Source organism: Elephantulus edwardii, unplaced genomic scaffold (assembly GCF_000299155.1).
Source record: "Elephantulus edwardii isolate Elephantulus edwardi_28Jun2011 unplaced genomic scaffold, EleEdw1.0 scaffold00067, whole genome shotgun sequence".
NCBI classification, from domain to species: Eukaryota; Metazoa; Chordata; class Mammalia; order Macroscelidea; family Macroscelididae; genus Elephantulus; species Elephantulus edwardii.
In genome coordinates this window covers 9,226,670-9,240,417 of record NW_006399817.1, presented here as the reverse complement: position 1 = coordinate 9,240,417, position 13,748 = coordinate 9,226,670, and the positions used below count along the sequence as shown (strand labels likewise).

At 37.9% G+C, this 13,748-nt stretch overlaps 1 protein-coding gene across 2 annotated transcripts in view; it reads left to right on the top strand.

The window, feature by feature from the left end:
• Positions 1-356: 356 nt before the first annotated feature.
• Positions 357-13,748, top strand: part of RERG (RAS-like, estrogen-regulated, growth inhibitor) — a 216,424-nt gene continuing 203,032 nt past the window's right edge. For both annotated transcript variants that reach the window (XM_006888434.1, XM_006888433.1), the window contains exon 1: positions 357-417. In XM_006888434.1, the coding sequence (XP_006888496.1) occupies positions 357-417 (61 nt within the window). The remainder of the gene's footprint in view (positions 418-13,748) is intronic.

The following is a 13,748-nucleotide window of genomic DNA, read 5'->3' as shown; positions in this document are numbered from 1 at the left end:
TGTGTAGTGAAAGCACACATTTTGTAACCAAACTGAAATGCAAGGTCTCACTCTTCCATTTATTATTTGACTAGTTCATAATAAACTCCTATACCCCTCTCCCAGTCTCCCAGGGTGGTGGTAAAGACCAAATTAGAAAATGTTGGCAACGGGGATATTAGCTGGCACATTATAAGTATTTAAGGAATATTTCCTCCAGTCAGTCACGAATTCTCAAACCTCTTTTGTTCAAAGACTGCAGACTCTTCTACAGTTGCAAAGATTTGCAATGATATGGTGAAACCAAAAGCTGGAACCAGAAAGATTTCCTCGGCTCCTTAGTTTTACCAACAGTGCACAGTCAAGCGACACTCATCATGGCTAAGAGTGCAGAGGTCAAACTGGCAATATTTGGGAGAGCAGGAGTGGGCAAGTCAGGTAAGATTTCATTGTTATTGCTAGTGAGGTAAGATTTTGTGGTTAATGTTGGCATTGTATGTTTTATTATTACAGCTTCCTGGAACTGGATGTGGCAGGGTTGGCTTGTATTTCCTATATTTTCATGTAATGCTCTTTTAGATGAAGCAATTGTCTTTTTTTAATCTAGAAATTTTATTTCATAAAGCAGTGTCTCTGTACTTTTTTGTTTGTTTATGATAAAGTAGCTTTGCTGATAACACATCATTACCACATCATTACCATATCCTATGCCTTGGTCTTTGAGGAAGAATATTAAACAAACCTCATACCAGATTATGAAAATTTAACAAAACAAACTCTATTTGCTCCTTTTCATCTACTGTATACTCTCTTACAAGACAGATTTTTATACTTCATTCAACTTGATCATCTCAGCAACCAGCCAATCATCAGGAAGGGTATATTGAATGCGTATGATTGCTTGTTGAATGAATCCGTCTTTATCAGAAACAGATAGTGTTATCTGACACTTTTAGGGGAGAAATGGTGAACATTTATGAGTGGTTGACTTCAAAGAAGACAGATGTCACTTTGCTGCTGCTGAGAATTTAAATGACCAAATTCTGAGTAACGTTGGTAATTCAGAGGATTCTTATTCCTCCCCTAAAAGAGGGAATGTAGATCTTTAAGATTATACGTAAAATGATATATTTGAACATGTACCTCATGCAATTTGAAAAATGTTATCCTCAGTCCTAATGGTTAAAGATTGCTAAAAATGTTGCTAAAAGGTCAGGGCAGGATGGCTTTTCAGATAATGCCATCTTGGTGGTCTCTTACTGGAGAAAAGAACAATAATCAAATTTGCACAGAGAGGTCCTCGTGCCCAGGAACTCAGGTACCAGGGGCTGGATTTGTGTAGAAGGAAGCCCCATTTGGAAAGAAACTTGATGATCCATGAAAAAAGGTAATCCACATAATCCAAAACAAATGCACATAAATGCCATTCAATTCTATAGCCTCTCTAGTTAGGTTTCAGCAGTGATCTTCCCTAAGTCTTTTTAACCTTCTTATTTCTTTTCCTTCTTTTAAAGGGTGATGGCTTGGGGGGTTTGGGTTTTTTCCTTGTCTTTTCTTTTTCTTTCTTTCTTTTTAATCACCAGTTTCGTCCGCTTGCTTTTGCCTCTGGCAGAAGCCAAGCAAAAAAAAAAAAAAAAAAAAAAAAAAACAAACCCAAACACCAGAGTTGGCAAAGCTAAGCAACTGCCAGCCTCTGCAAGATTGGAGATAGTTAACCCCTCCCCATTAATCTCCTCAGCGTTTCCTGATGGCGTGAGAACCTAATTTCTGAAGCTGGTGGAAGGATCTGGAGAATGAGGAAACTGTTCTAGTGAGTGAGGAGTGAAGGGAAGGGAGTGGGTGGGAAGGTCTGAGCTGCCAGCGATGGCTTGTGTAAGGTCTTCATGACTGAAGGGTCTAGGCCTGGGCCTTGCAGTTTATTATTCATTCATTCAAAATTTACCCTAGGCAATAAGCGAACTTTTCTAACATTACATCATTTATTAAAATAAGCTCCACTTGGATTAAAAAAAAGAAAAAAAAAACAACCCCAAAAAACCCTGAAAGTAAAACCTTGGACTACGAGAACCACTTCACTTAGCTGTATGACTCTTTGTTGCTTTAGAATCGACCCAACCTCAGAGCAGCCAGTGAGTTTGCTCCAGCCAAAGCTGCGCCATCCACTTGAGCTTCGACCAGAATTTCTTTGTTTTCTACAGAATAATTTATTATGGTTATTCTTTACTGTCTTCTAGGAAGCATTTCTTTGCCTGCATCTACATTTTTTTCCTTTCCTCAAACTTATTGCATGTGGTCTTCTGCCCATGATTTTTTTTTACAGCTTTATTACTTGTGCAACTGTTTTTACTAATGTCACCAGTCACTAGCTGATGGATGTAATTAATATTTCCTGCTTCTAGCCTTAGACCTCTTTTTACCATTTGACTTACAGATAACCACTTAATTTCATTGTGCCTTGAGTATCAAGCTATCACTCTTAGTGTGCTGGTGTATCTCCAAAACCAGCTACCTCTATGGGCTGCTCTATACCTACCTATCTCTTGAAAACTAAGCTGCTCAGACTTCTCTGTAGCATCCGATTGTGTTCTTACCCAACATTCTGTCCTGCGGAGTGATTCCTCACACTAAGAGAGAGGTAACACCAGTGTACCAAGAACAAATTCTGCTGACCTTAAGTTTTGTTTTATTTATTCAAAATGCAGATATTGGACTCCTCCATTAAAGCTCTTTCCAACTCTGAAATCCTGTGGTTCTTAAACCTTCATTGAGTAGGCTTATTTTTCTACCTTTTACCTACCTGTATTTGTGTTCACTTTGATTTAGTTAAGAATGACAGTGAGCAACTATAGGCTTTTAAATAATTACCCAGTTCCCTGTCATCTATACACTCATAAACAGTGGCTTTTCTATTTCAACATTGGATTGTTTTCCTAAAACCTTGTAACCCACATATCACATTGGTTTGATATGCATGAGGGACAATTTCAAGAGTTTTTCTCATGGTTCATGAAAACAACCACTGGCTATTGCAGTGTTGAAAGTGGACTGTAACAATACTGAATTCATGCCCATATAGTTCTTTATTAAGATGGATATACAATGTCCTTGCATAGCCATCATACCACTTGTTCAGTTTCTATCAGAGACATTATATCAGTTTTATAAGGAGACTTTTTTTAGGGGGGAGAAAAAAAAGCTTTGCAAGAAAATATACTTCTTGGAATGTAACTGCAGCTTCTTATTTGAATGCATCGCAGAAATGGCGGTGAGTTTCCCATGAGTCCAAGGAGGTATGTCATCTGAGCTGTGGGTATTTTAAAGGACTTAAACAATCTAATTTCTCCACAAACACTCAGCAGAGAAGCACCAGTAGGGAGCCAGCTTGAAATCTGCAGTGGGTAGAATCAGGTATTTCTGATTTTGTCCCTGGCCTGTGTGAATTTTAGAGGTCTCTATGAGACTTGATAATAAACCTAGAAAATCATTTATATTTTTCCCACTCTCAAGATCAAATTGGAATTTGGGGCAAATAATATCATACTGACCATTTTCTGGAATGGACAGTCGTGTGGCCAGATGTCAAGGACAAGAGCTCTGACACCCTCTGATATGTTGACTGCCAGCTGTGTGAATTTAGCAACCTTGATAAATTATTTACCTTCTTAATTTGCACAACTGTACAAAGAGATATAATCTCAAGGGTTGGCGTTGTAGTAAATAAATTATTACATTCAAGTTACTTAGAATAATACCTGACACAAAGTAGCTATCCAAATATTTGTTGATATTATTGTAACGGCCTTCTAGATGCACTCCATAGAGTTATGCTGCTAACCGAAAAATAGTACTCCTCTGACATTTCGGGCTCCAAAGGAGAAAGGTGGATGGTCTCCTCCTGTGCAGTTAATGTTGTTGTTGTTGTTAAGTGCCGTCGAGTAGCAGGTGACTCATAGCGACCCTATGAAGGAGAGTCCTCATAGCGACCCTATGAAGGAAAGTCCTTGACACTTGGGTGTCTCTCATCCTCTCTCCAGGTTCATAGGGTTTCCGGAGCTAAGCTATTACGGAATTGGATGCCACTCCTCCTTCCAAGCTTGTTTTAATCGGGGAGCTCCACCCCACTCTCTGTCTGCATTGGGTAGCCAACGATTAACACATTTGACACATCAGTGTCACAGTGTTTAGCCTCACAGCAACCACAAGTGACCACTGTACGGCAACTTGTACACCAGGGCTATATGACCTAGAGGAATGTCTGAACAAAAACAATGAAAGACTGGCCTGAGGGCCACAAATTAAAAGTCACCCACCTTTGGTTTGGTAGCATCGCCTTCTGTCCACTGGGCCAGCTGATCTCTCTCTCTTTCTCTCTCTGTTGATATTATTGTTGTTAAGTGCCGTCGAGTTGCAGGTGACTCATAGGGACTGTATGAAGGAGAGTCCTTGACGCTTGGCATGCACTTAATAACCTCTGAAAATCTGGAGGGCTGCAGTTTATGAGTGTTTTTTTTTAAATTGTTGTAATATTACAGTATTTTAAGTTGTACTTATTTTAATTAATTTCAACCTGAGCAGATTATCCGAGAGGCTGGGCTCTATGAGAAGTGTGGCGTTAGGATTGGTGGACGATCTATCAACAATCTGCGTTATGCAGATGACACAACCCTGCTCACTGAAACTGAGGAGGACCTCATGCACTTACTGCAGAGGGTCAAGGATTGCAGCCTTCAATATGGACTGAGGTTCAATGTCCAGAAGACAAAAATTCTCACCATTGGATCAATTGATAGCATCAGGATGGATAGTGAAGAGATTGAGATTGTTCACAGCTTCAGTTTGCTCGGCTCCACAGTCAACACTCTTGGCACCAGTAGCCAGGAAATAAAAAAACGTATTGTGATGGGAAAGTCTGCGGTTAGGGACCTCCCTAAAGTACTCAAAAGCTACGGTGTCTCTCTGGAGACTAAGGTGCGCCTGATACAGGCCATGGTTTTTGCAATCACTTATTATGCATCAGAGTTGGACAATGACTAGGGAGGATAGAAGGAGAATTGATGCCTTTGAGCTGCGGTGCTGGAGAAGAGTACTGAATGTACCATGGACTGCCAAGAAAACAAATAGATTCATCCTAGAGAGGGTTAAACCAGGCTGCTCCTTGGAGGCAAGGATTCTGGGGCTTTGTCTGACATACTTTGGACGTGTTGTAAGGAGAGATAGGTCTTTGGAGAGGGACATCATGCTGGGTAGAGTGGAGGGACAGCGCAGGAGGGGAAGACCCTCTATGAGGTGGATTGATTCAGTGACTGGGGTAATCAGGATGGGTGTGTCGGAGGCAATGAGATTGGCACAGGATAGAGCTGGGTTTAGGGCTGTTGTACAAAGGGTCGCTATGAGTCGCAAGCAACTCGACGGCACATAACAACAACAACAACAACAAATTATCTAGTGAAAGTTTATGGAGATCTGTTGGCCTAGTGGTAAGGAGCTGCACTGCCCACCTGAAGGTCGTATAGTTTGAATCCACCAGCTTCCCAGTGAGAGAAAGGTGGACAGTCTCCTCCCATGTGATTTACTGCCTCCTGAAAATATATTGGCTCGCCAGCTATACGTCAGTTCTGATTCAGTGGTACACAAGTTAGAGTCACTTTATATTCAAGTGAATATTTTGACTTTTAAGAAAAGTAGGAAGTTTTCAAAGTAAAATCTTTATATTCCCTCAGGACATACCCTCAATATTGCTATATCGATTCTCATTCATTGTCTCTGCCTCCTTTCCTCTCCCCTCCCCTCCATCTCCCTTACAAAGACATTGGTTATTGTCAATTGTAGTTTGACCACTGATTGTCGTAAAAATACTTGTCATCGCTTATATCAGCTAAAAAAATGTGTGTGTTGTCAATAAACTAACACTCATATTCTAAAATGCTTTCTGGTGTGTGGTGTTTGTGTTTCCTAAGCCCAGGTAATTGGTTGACACTCTGTCTGAAACAGACTAACATTTACCTCTAGCATGCTTTTGGTAGAATGATCACAATTGTCAGCACCGCCAAATGTACTAATGTGCTAATTACTAAGGATCCCTGATAAACATATGTGAGAATGATATGTAATGTGTGTATAGAGGGAATGTTATGTGATTCAGCATATTTGATGGAGTCTTCCTTCTGTACCTCAGTTTGAAGTGGGCTTGCAGGCTTAGAAAGACCACTGAGTTTGAGATGCCAAGTATAGAGACTTGCTTTGCCAGATCACTCCATCGCTTCCCATCCTGGCAAAGTAAACATTTACCTTCTCTAAAGTAAATGTAGAATGCAAGGCAAAGATTTCCTTCTTCATGTGCATCAGCCGCTGTTTTGACAGGCTTCAAGTAATTAAAACAATGAGACCTGCCAATAAGCCTAGAATGCACAGCGTATTTATTTAGGATAAAAGTCCTTTCCTGAATTCGTATTCTTCAAATTTGTAGTAAGTGTGGGAAGGGCTAAGGCGGGGGAAAGAACTGAAATTTTAAATTTAGCTTCACAGTTGACATTCTCATGTTAGAATTGAGATACAGTGTGTCAGGGCTAAGCATATTTCTTGAAAGGACTAGTGGCAAAGTTAATTGAGTAATGTTAGTCTCTAATTCAGAAGCCAATGATGCACTCATGCATGAAGGCTTGAGTTGATAGAATTAGATTGCTGGCTACAAATTGAGTGTCAAACCCGAACAAGCTGATGGATTCTCTATCCGCCCTCCCCCTTGGCACAAGGAAAAGTGATTTCTAACTCCCTTATCTTTTTTATCCTTATTCTTTCCTACTTTTTAAATATCTTTCCCTGTTTAGTCAGAAGTTTTGAAAAGCTTTATTTAAAAGGTCATAATTTTAAGTTTGGAAGGGATAGTTTTGTTTTTTTTTTAAAAGTGACTTTTCCAATAACCATACAAGACTTCTTCCATATGCAGTTGCTTCTTGAACTGCTCAAGTTGGAACTACATAGACCCAGTTAGATGTGGGGTTTTTCTAACCCCATGTCTTACTAATGATTTCCTCATGAGTAGTCTCTTCAGTCAATTGTACATTACAGTTAAAGGTCCTCCTGTGGTTTTTATCCTATTTAAAGCAATGCTATAAATCTTGAATATCATTATATGACTTACATGAAAAGCTATGATGCCTCTGGTTGTTGTCATTGTGTACCATAAAGTCAGAAATCACTCATAGCTGACCCTGTAGTGGGCTTTTAGAGGCAGTTCATTGCACAAAAGCATGTTGCGCATCTTTCTCCCATGGAGCAGCTGATAAGATTTGAATGCTGTGCCTTTGGGCTGGCAGCACAACTTCTTACCAGTAGGGCCCCAGAGCTCCCTAGTGATGCCAGCAATAGAAAAATCAGGACCTGACAGGAATATGTTGAATTGCTTGATAAATACTATAGGCTGAAATCTGCAGCTGTGGTTGTACACCATTTCAAGATGAATCCAGCATAAGGACCACTATAAATAAAGAAAAGGAAATGTATGAAGTCATCAATGAAGTTATGCCAGTAGGCACCAAAACTTGATACTCTTTGCAAAATACGTTCTATCTGATATTAAAAATGAAACTTATGTGTAAGCAAACTATAAAACATATACAACATATGTGCTAATTGACTGTTTATGTCATTGGTAAGACTTCAGCCATCTGTAGCCTCTTATTATTAATCTAATGGCTTGCCTCCAGAAACTCTATGTATGAACAGTGCTCAGGCCTTTTGTTCATAGGGTCACCATGAGTTGTCTACGACTCAACAGCACCTAACAACAACAACACCACCAACATTATTATAAGGTTTGGGGAAGTTAAAATTTTCAACTTCAGGATAGAGTGAGTGTTCCTAAGCCCCATAGTGTTCAGAGAGCTAATGTAGCTGGGTTATATTTCTATAATCTCCTTTATATTTAGGGTAGTTTGTTCATGCTTACTAAGCTTTTGTCTTCTAAAACATTTTTTTTCTACTTTAGTAGGTAGCTCTGGTGGTCTAGTTTGTAGGAAGTTGTGCTGCTGACCCAAACACTGAACCTGTCTGGTGGTTCAAATTTACCAGTGATTCCGAGGGAGAAAGATGAGCAGTCTCTTCCTGTGTGATTGCTTTCTAACCTCAGAAGCCCAATGAAGGGTCAACTGTGAGTTGGTCCCAACCCCACAATGAATTGACATAAGGAGCAATAAAAGAATATTTTCAAAATTTGAGTTTTAATAGTTCTTCCCTTTTTTTATATTCAATGATATAGTGCAGTGCTTTTCAAACTTGGTTTTCAAATTAATGTTAAAAAGGAAGGACAGTGATTCAGGCAATAGTAAGGCATTGTAAGCATTCATTACAATCATGTAATTATCTTGCAGGTTTTATGAATTAATAAAGTAGATACAGAATGTTATATTAATCCCTAACATATCTGTTTATTTGGATATGAAAATTACTCCAAGCAAAAATTAATGAATAAACAAAACCAAGTTTTTTAGAAAGATAGCAAGTTTATATGATATTTTCAATAACACCTAGTCTTCAGGGCCACACTGTTCACAGGTTGAGGATCACAACATCAGCTGTGCATGTGAATGTGTATGTAACATATAGATGAGCATTTTCAACCTCTCCGGCCTTCAATTTTTACCTTTTCAAAGTCATAGTGACATCTCTGATATTTTGTACATTATTTTCTTTAGCTTCTATAATGGCATTGCTAAGTTTTTTATATCACCTTGATAAAAAAAGGAACAGATTGTGTTTCAGGATTACTAACCTGGTTGAAAACGTGAGAGGGAGGGAGAGAGGGAGAGAATGTATATGTGTATGAGTAAATATATGTGATAGCAGAAACCTTTCCTGGGTAGTTCTTGAAATTGAAAGCTCATTGATTCCTTGTGGCATTAGAGGAAGAATGGATTTTTAAAAAGAGAGGCCAAAAGAAGGAATATATTAAGACCAGTTTGGCTTTTGCAAAGATAGAAAAACAAAATGAGGTAGATAACCTATATAAGTTGATTGTCACCTGTTTCTTTTAATTCAGGAATAAGGAAAGGATATTTTCAAATTGCAGGCATATACTTATGTTGTTAAATGCCGTTGGGTACAAACAATAGTGACCCTATGAACAACAGTTCTAAACTCTGTCCTATTCTAGGCCATTCTCTGGCTTAATTGAGCACATTGCTGTAAGCATGGTGTCAATCCATTGTGTCAATCTGCCTCACTTTTGCCTACTCTCCACCTTCCCAAGGAATAGTCTCTCCTTGCAACAAGGAACACTCTGTATGTACCTTTCCCAAGGCCTATTTCTTTGTTCTTTTGGCAGTCCATGAGATATTCAGTACTATTCTCTAACACTACAGCTCAACGACATCAGTTCTTCTGTCATCCTAATTCATTGTCTAGCTTTCAGATGCATAGCAACTTATTGCAAAGATCATGGTTTGAATCAGGCACATGTTAGTCCTCAAACTGACCTCATTGTCTCTCAATTATTTGGAGAGGTCTCTAAACTGCAGATTTTTCCAGTATAGCATGTTTCCTAATCTTCTGAGTGCTGATACCAAAGGTGTTGATTATGGATCCAAGTAAGATGAAATCATCGACAATGTTAGTCTTTTCTCCCTCTATTATGATGTTGTCTATCTATCCAGTAGTGAGAATTTTTGTTTAATTGATGTTGAGATGTAATCCATATTGAAGGCTGTATCCTTTGATCTTCTGCCGCAAGGCTTCACTTCTCCTCATGTTCAAGAAGCAAGTTTGTGTCATCTGTATTACATAGGTTATTGAAGAGTCTTCCTCCAATTTTGATGCCACGTTTTCTTTATATACTCCAGCTTTTTAAAATTATTTGTTCAGCCTACAGATTGAATCAGTATGGAAAAAGAATACAACCCTGAATATACCTTTCTTAGTTTTAAAAACACATATTTTCTTACACTGTTTGCACAACAGACACTTAGTCTAGGTATAAGCTTTGCATGAGCAAAATTAAGTGCTCTTGGATTCCATTCTTCTTAATGTTGACCTTAATTTGTTATGTTCTGTATAGTTAAATGACTTTGCAAAGTCAGTAAAGCATAATAGGCATCTTCTGATATACTTAACTCCAACTAATATCCATCTAACAGCAGATAATGTCCTGGGACTGTGGCTTCTTTTAAATTCATCTTGAGTTTCTGACTGATTCTTTATGTACTATTCTAACCATTTTTTAATTATATTCAACAGTATTTTACTTGCCTGTGATATTGATAGTGTTTGATAATTTACACATCCTGTTGGATCACATTTCTTGGGAATAAGATCAAATATGAATCTCTTGTAGTCAGTTAGATAGGCAGCTATCCTACAAATTTCTTGACATAGATTGGTAATCACATGCAGAGCTGCATCTTAATCAAAATATGTCAGTTGGTATCTCATTGATCCTTGGGCCTTATTTTTTGCCCATGCTTTCCATGTAGCTTGAATTTATTAATTTCCACTGGCTCTTATCATATGATGTTATTGTGGTGTATGGTAAGTTGGAACTAACTCATAGCTGACCCTTTGGTGAGTTCTCAGAGGCAGTTAATCACATGAGAGGAGACTGCCCATCCTCTCACAGAGCAGCTAGTGGCCTCGAGCAGCATGCCTTTGGGCTTGCAGCACAGCTTATTACCACTACACCACCAGAATTCCCTTGATTATATCAAATCCTTTCGGTTTAGTGACTCTGTATATTCTCTTCATCATCTTTTGATGCCTCCAGGGTCATTCAAGATTTTGCCGATAGCATCTCTCAGTATTTCAACTTGTGGCTGGAATTTGTTTTCAGTTCTTTCAGTTTGAGAAATGACAAGCAAGTACTTCCCTTTCCCTTTTCTAGTTCCAGCCCTCTGCACATTCTGTAATACATTGTTTTCCTGAGCTGCTTTTTGAAATCTTCTCTCAGCTCTTTAAATTCAGCATCTCTTCACCTTGTTTTGGCTTCTCAGCACTCTCATGCAATTTAGAGTCTCCTTTGAGATTAATTTTGGTTCCCCCCCTTTTTCTTTTTAATTTATAATGACCTTTTGCTCTTTTTATGTTTGATATCCTTGCTGTCATTTCACAACTCATCTGGGCATCAGTTATTGGTGTTCAATGCTTCAAACATATTTTTAAGATAATTGTTTTAAATTCAAGAGGGACAGACTCAAGATCATTATTTTGGTTCTCATGTGCTTCTTTTCTTCAGCCTTAATTTGAACTTGCATATGAGTAAATGATGGTCTGTTCCACAGTCTGCCCCTGGCCTGATTTATCAGCTCATATTGATCTTCCCGAATGCTTTCTTCCACAGATGTAGTCAATCTAGGTTCTCTGCAGTCCAGGTGTTACTGTTTGTGGGGTTTTTTCAAATGATATTTTTAATAAATATATGAAAGTGCAAAATTTGATCATTATATTTCTGACCTCATAACTGTCACCAAGCCCCATACTTTCTATCATTTCTTCTTCATTGTTTCCAACTTCTGCATTCCAGCTGAAGTTATCATTGATGCATCTTAATCACATATTCGGTCAGTTTTGGATTGCAAAATGTGGTAAAAATCCTCAATTTCCCCTCTTTCTGGTGTGTATAGTTGAATAATAATCATATTAACATATCTTTATTGTATGTGTATGGATAATCTATCACATTGTACTTCAGGATAGAACATGAAATTGTATTTTTAACTTTGAATAGAACACCATTCTGTTTTTCATTACTGGCATAATTTTATCTCTACTACTATATTAATGTTCTTCTACTATTTATATTTTTCAGAGACCTGCTACCTAAGACAAATCTTTCTACCTAGTCTATCTTAATCTGAGAGGTCTACTAAAACATGTCCACTGTGGGTGATCTTTCTGGTTTTTCACCCACCAATGACATAGCTTTTAGCATCACAGTGACCTGCAAGTTACCCGAGTAAAGCAAATTGACAGACAAGTGCTGTGTTTATGGATATATATAAAAGCTATAACTCAATACAAGTCATAAGTAATTGCTTACTTTTCCTGAATGTCCAGAAAGAAAAGCAAAGATGAGGAATAGTGCAAAAAGGACATATGAAAAGATAAAAATTGTTTGTTGGTAGTGGTTAAGCAATTTTCAAGATGCCAATAAGCAATTCTTAATTAAGCCTTTTCTCTTAAGAAGTATAGTTAGTAAAGAAGCAATACTGGAAATAAAACAAAAGTCTTCTGCAAAATTGAAAGAATATATAGCTCTGTCATTCTCAATAGAATGTATCATTAAAATTCAGTTTTCCTTTATTTTTAACTACTGACAAATTCAGGCATTGAATATTTTACCAATTACCAGTTCAATTTGGATCTTTTGCTTTCTTGGCAATTGACAAGTATCACCTTTGATGGAGAGGTGTTACAAAAATTTTAAATTATCCTTTTAATTTTTATTTTTTTTAAATTTCTGGTGTTTGTCCAACTTAGGGGTTTGAGGAAACTAGCCAAATATTCAAGGTGGTGTTGGCCTTGAAGCCAAAATTCCAGTGCAAATTAATTTCTGTTGCCACAGCTGCTTTTGAAAATTGATGCTGTTTCAGAAAAACGGTAATAATTTTTTCCGTATAAAAGGGTTTATTTGTAAAGACAAGGCAGTCTGTTATAGATAATTTCAGACCAAATAAACAAGTATGTATAACAAACTATGGCTAATACTGAGAATAATAGGGATTACAAAACACTTAATTTTGCTTACACAAAGCCTATACCTAGACCAAGTAGCCATTGTCAGAAAAAAGCAAGGGATCTCTGCATGGTTTAAAATAAAGAAAAGTATGTTTCAGGGCCCTATCCTTTCTCTATACCTTTCAATCTGTATGCTGAGCAAATCATTCAAGAAGCTGGACTTTATGAAGAAGAGTATGCATCAGTATTGGAGAAAGACTTATCAAGAACCTTTGTTCTTTGCTTGCTAAAAGTGAGGACATGAAGTGCTTAATGCAGAAGGTCAAGGACTACAACCTTCAATATGGATTACTTTACAGCATCAAGAAAACAAATCCTTACCACTAGGCCAACAGGAACATCATGATAAATGGAGAAAAGTTTGAAATTTCCAGTAATTTGATCTTTTGTGGACCCATAATCAGCACCCCTGTAACCAGCAGTCAAGAAATCAAGAGATGTTTAACATTGGGGAAGTCTGTTCTCTGAAGTCCTGACGAGCAGATAGGTTTAAAGACTAAGGTGTGCCTGATTCAAGCCATGATTTTCTACCTGATTTCAGCCATGATTTTCTAATAATTTGTTAGGCATCTGAGAGCTGGACAAGGAATAAATATGACAAAAGAATAATTTCATACGTTTGAGTCCTGGAGTTGGAGAAATGTGCTGCCAAAAGAACAAACAGATCTGTCTTGGAGAAACTGAAGCCAAAGCACTGTTTGGAGGCAAAGATGGTCAAGCTTCATCTGATTTACTTTGGGCATGTTGTTAGAGGCTATTTTTTGGAAAAAGACATCATGCTTGGAAAGATGGAGCGTCAGAAAAAGAAGAAACCCTTAGTGAGATGGAATGACAGTGACAGCAGCAATGAGTTCAAGTGTGCCAAATAATAAGGATGGCTCAGCATAGGATAGGGTTTAGATCTGTTGTTTTTCTAATATTAGGTATAATATCCCTAGTGTCATAGCCTCTTCTAAACAATTACTTTTCTAATACCACAATTCAAAGACATAGATGCTTCTTTCCATTATGATTCATTGCCTCACTTACATACATTGTTCAATTAA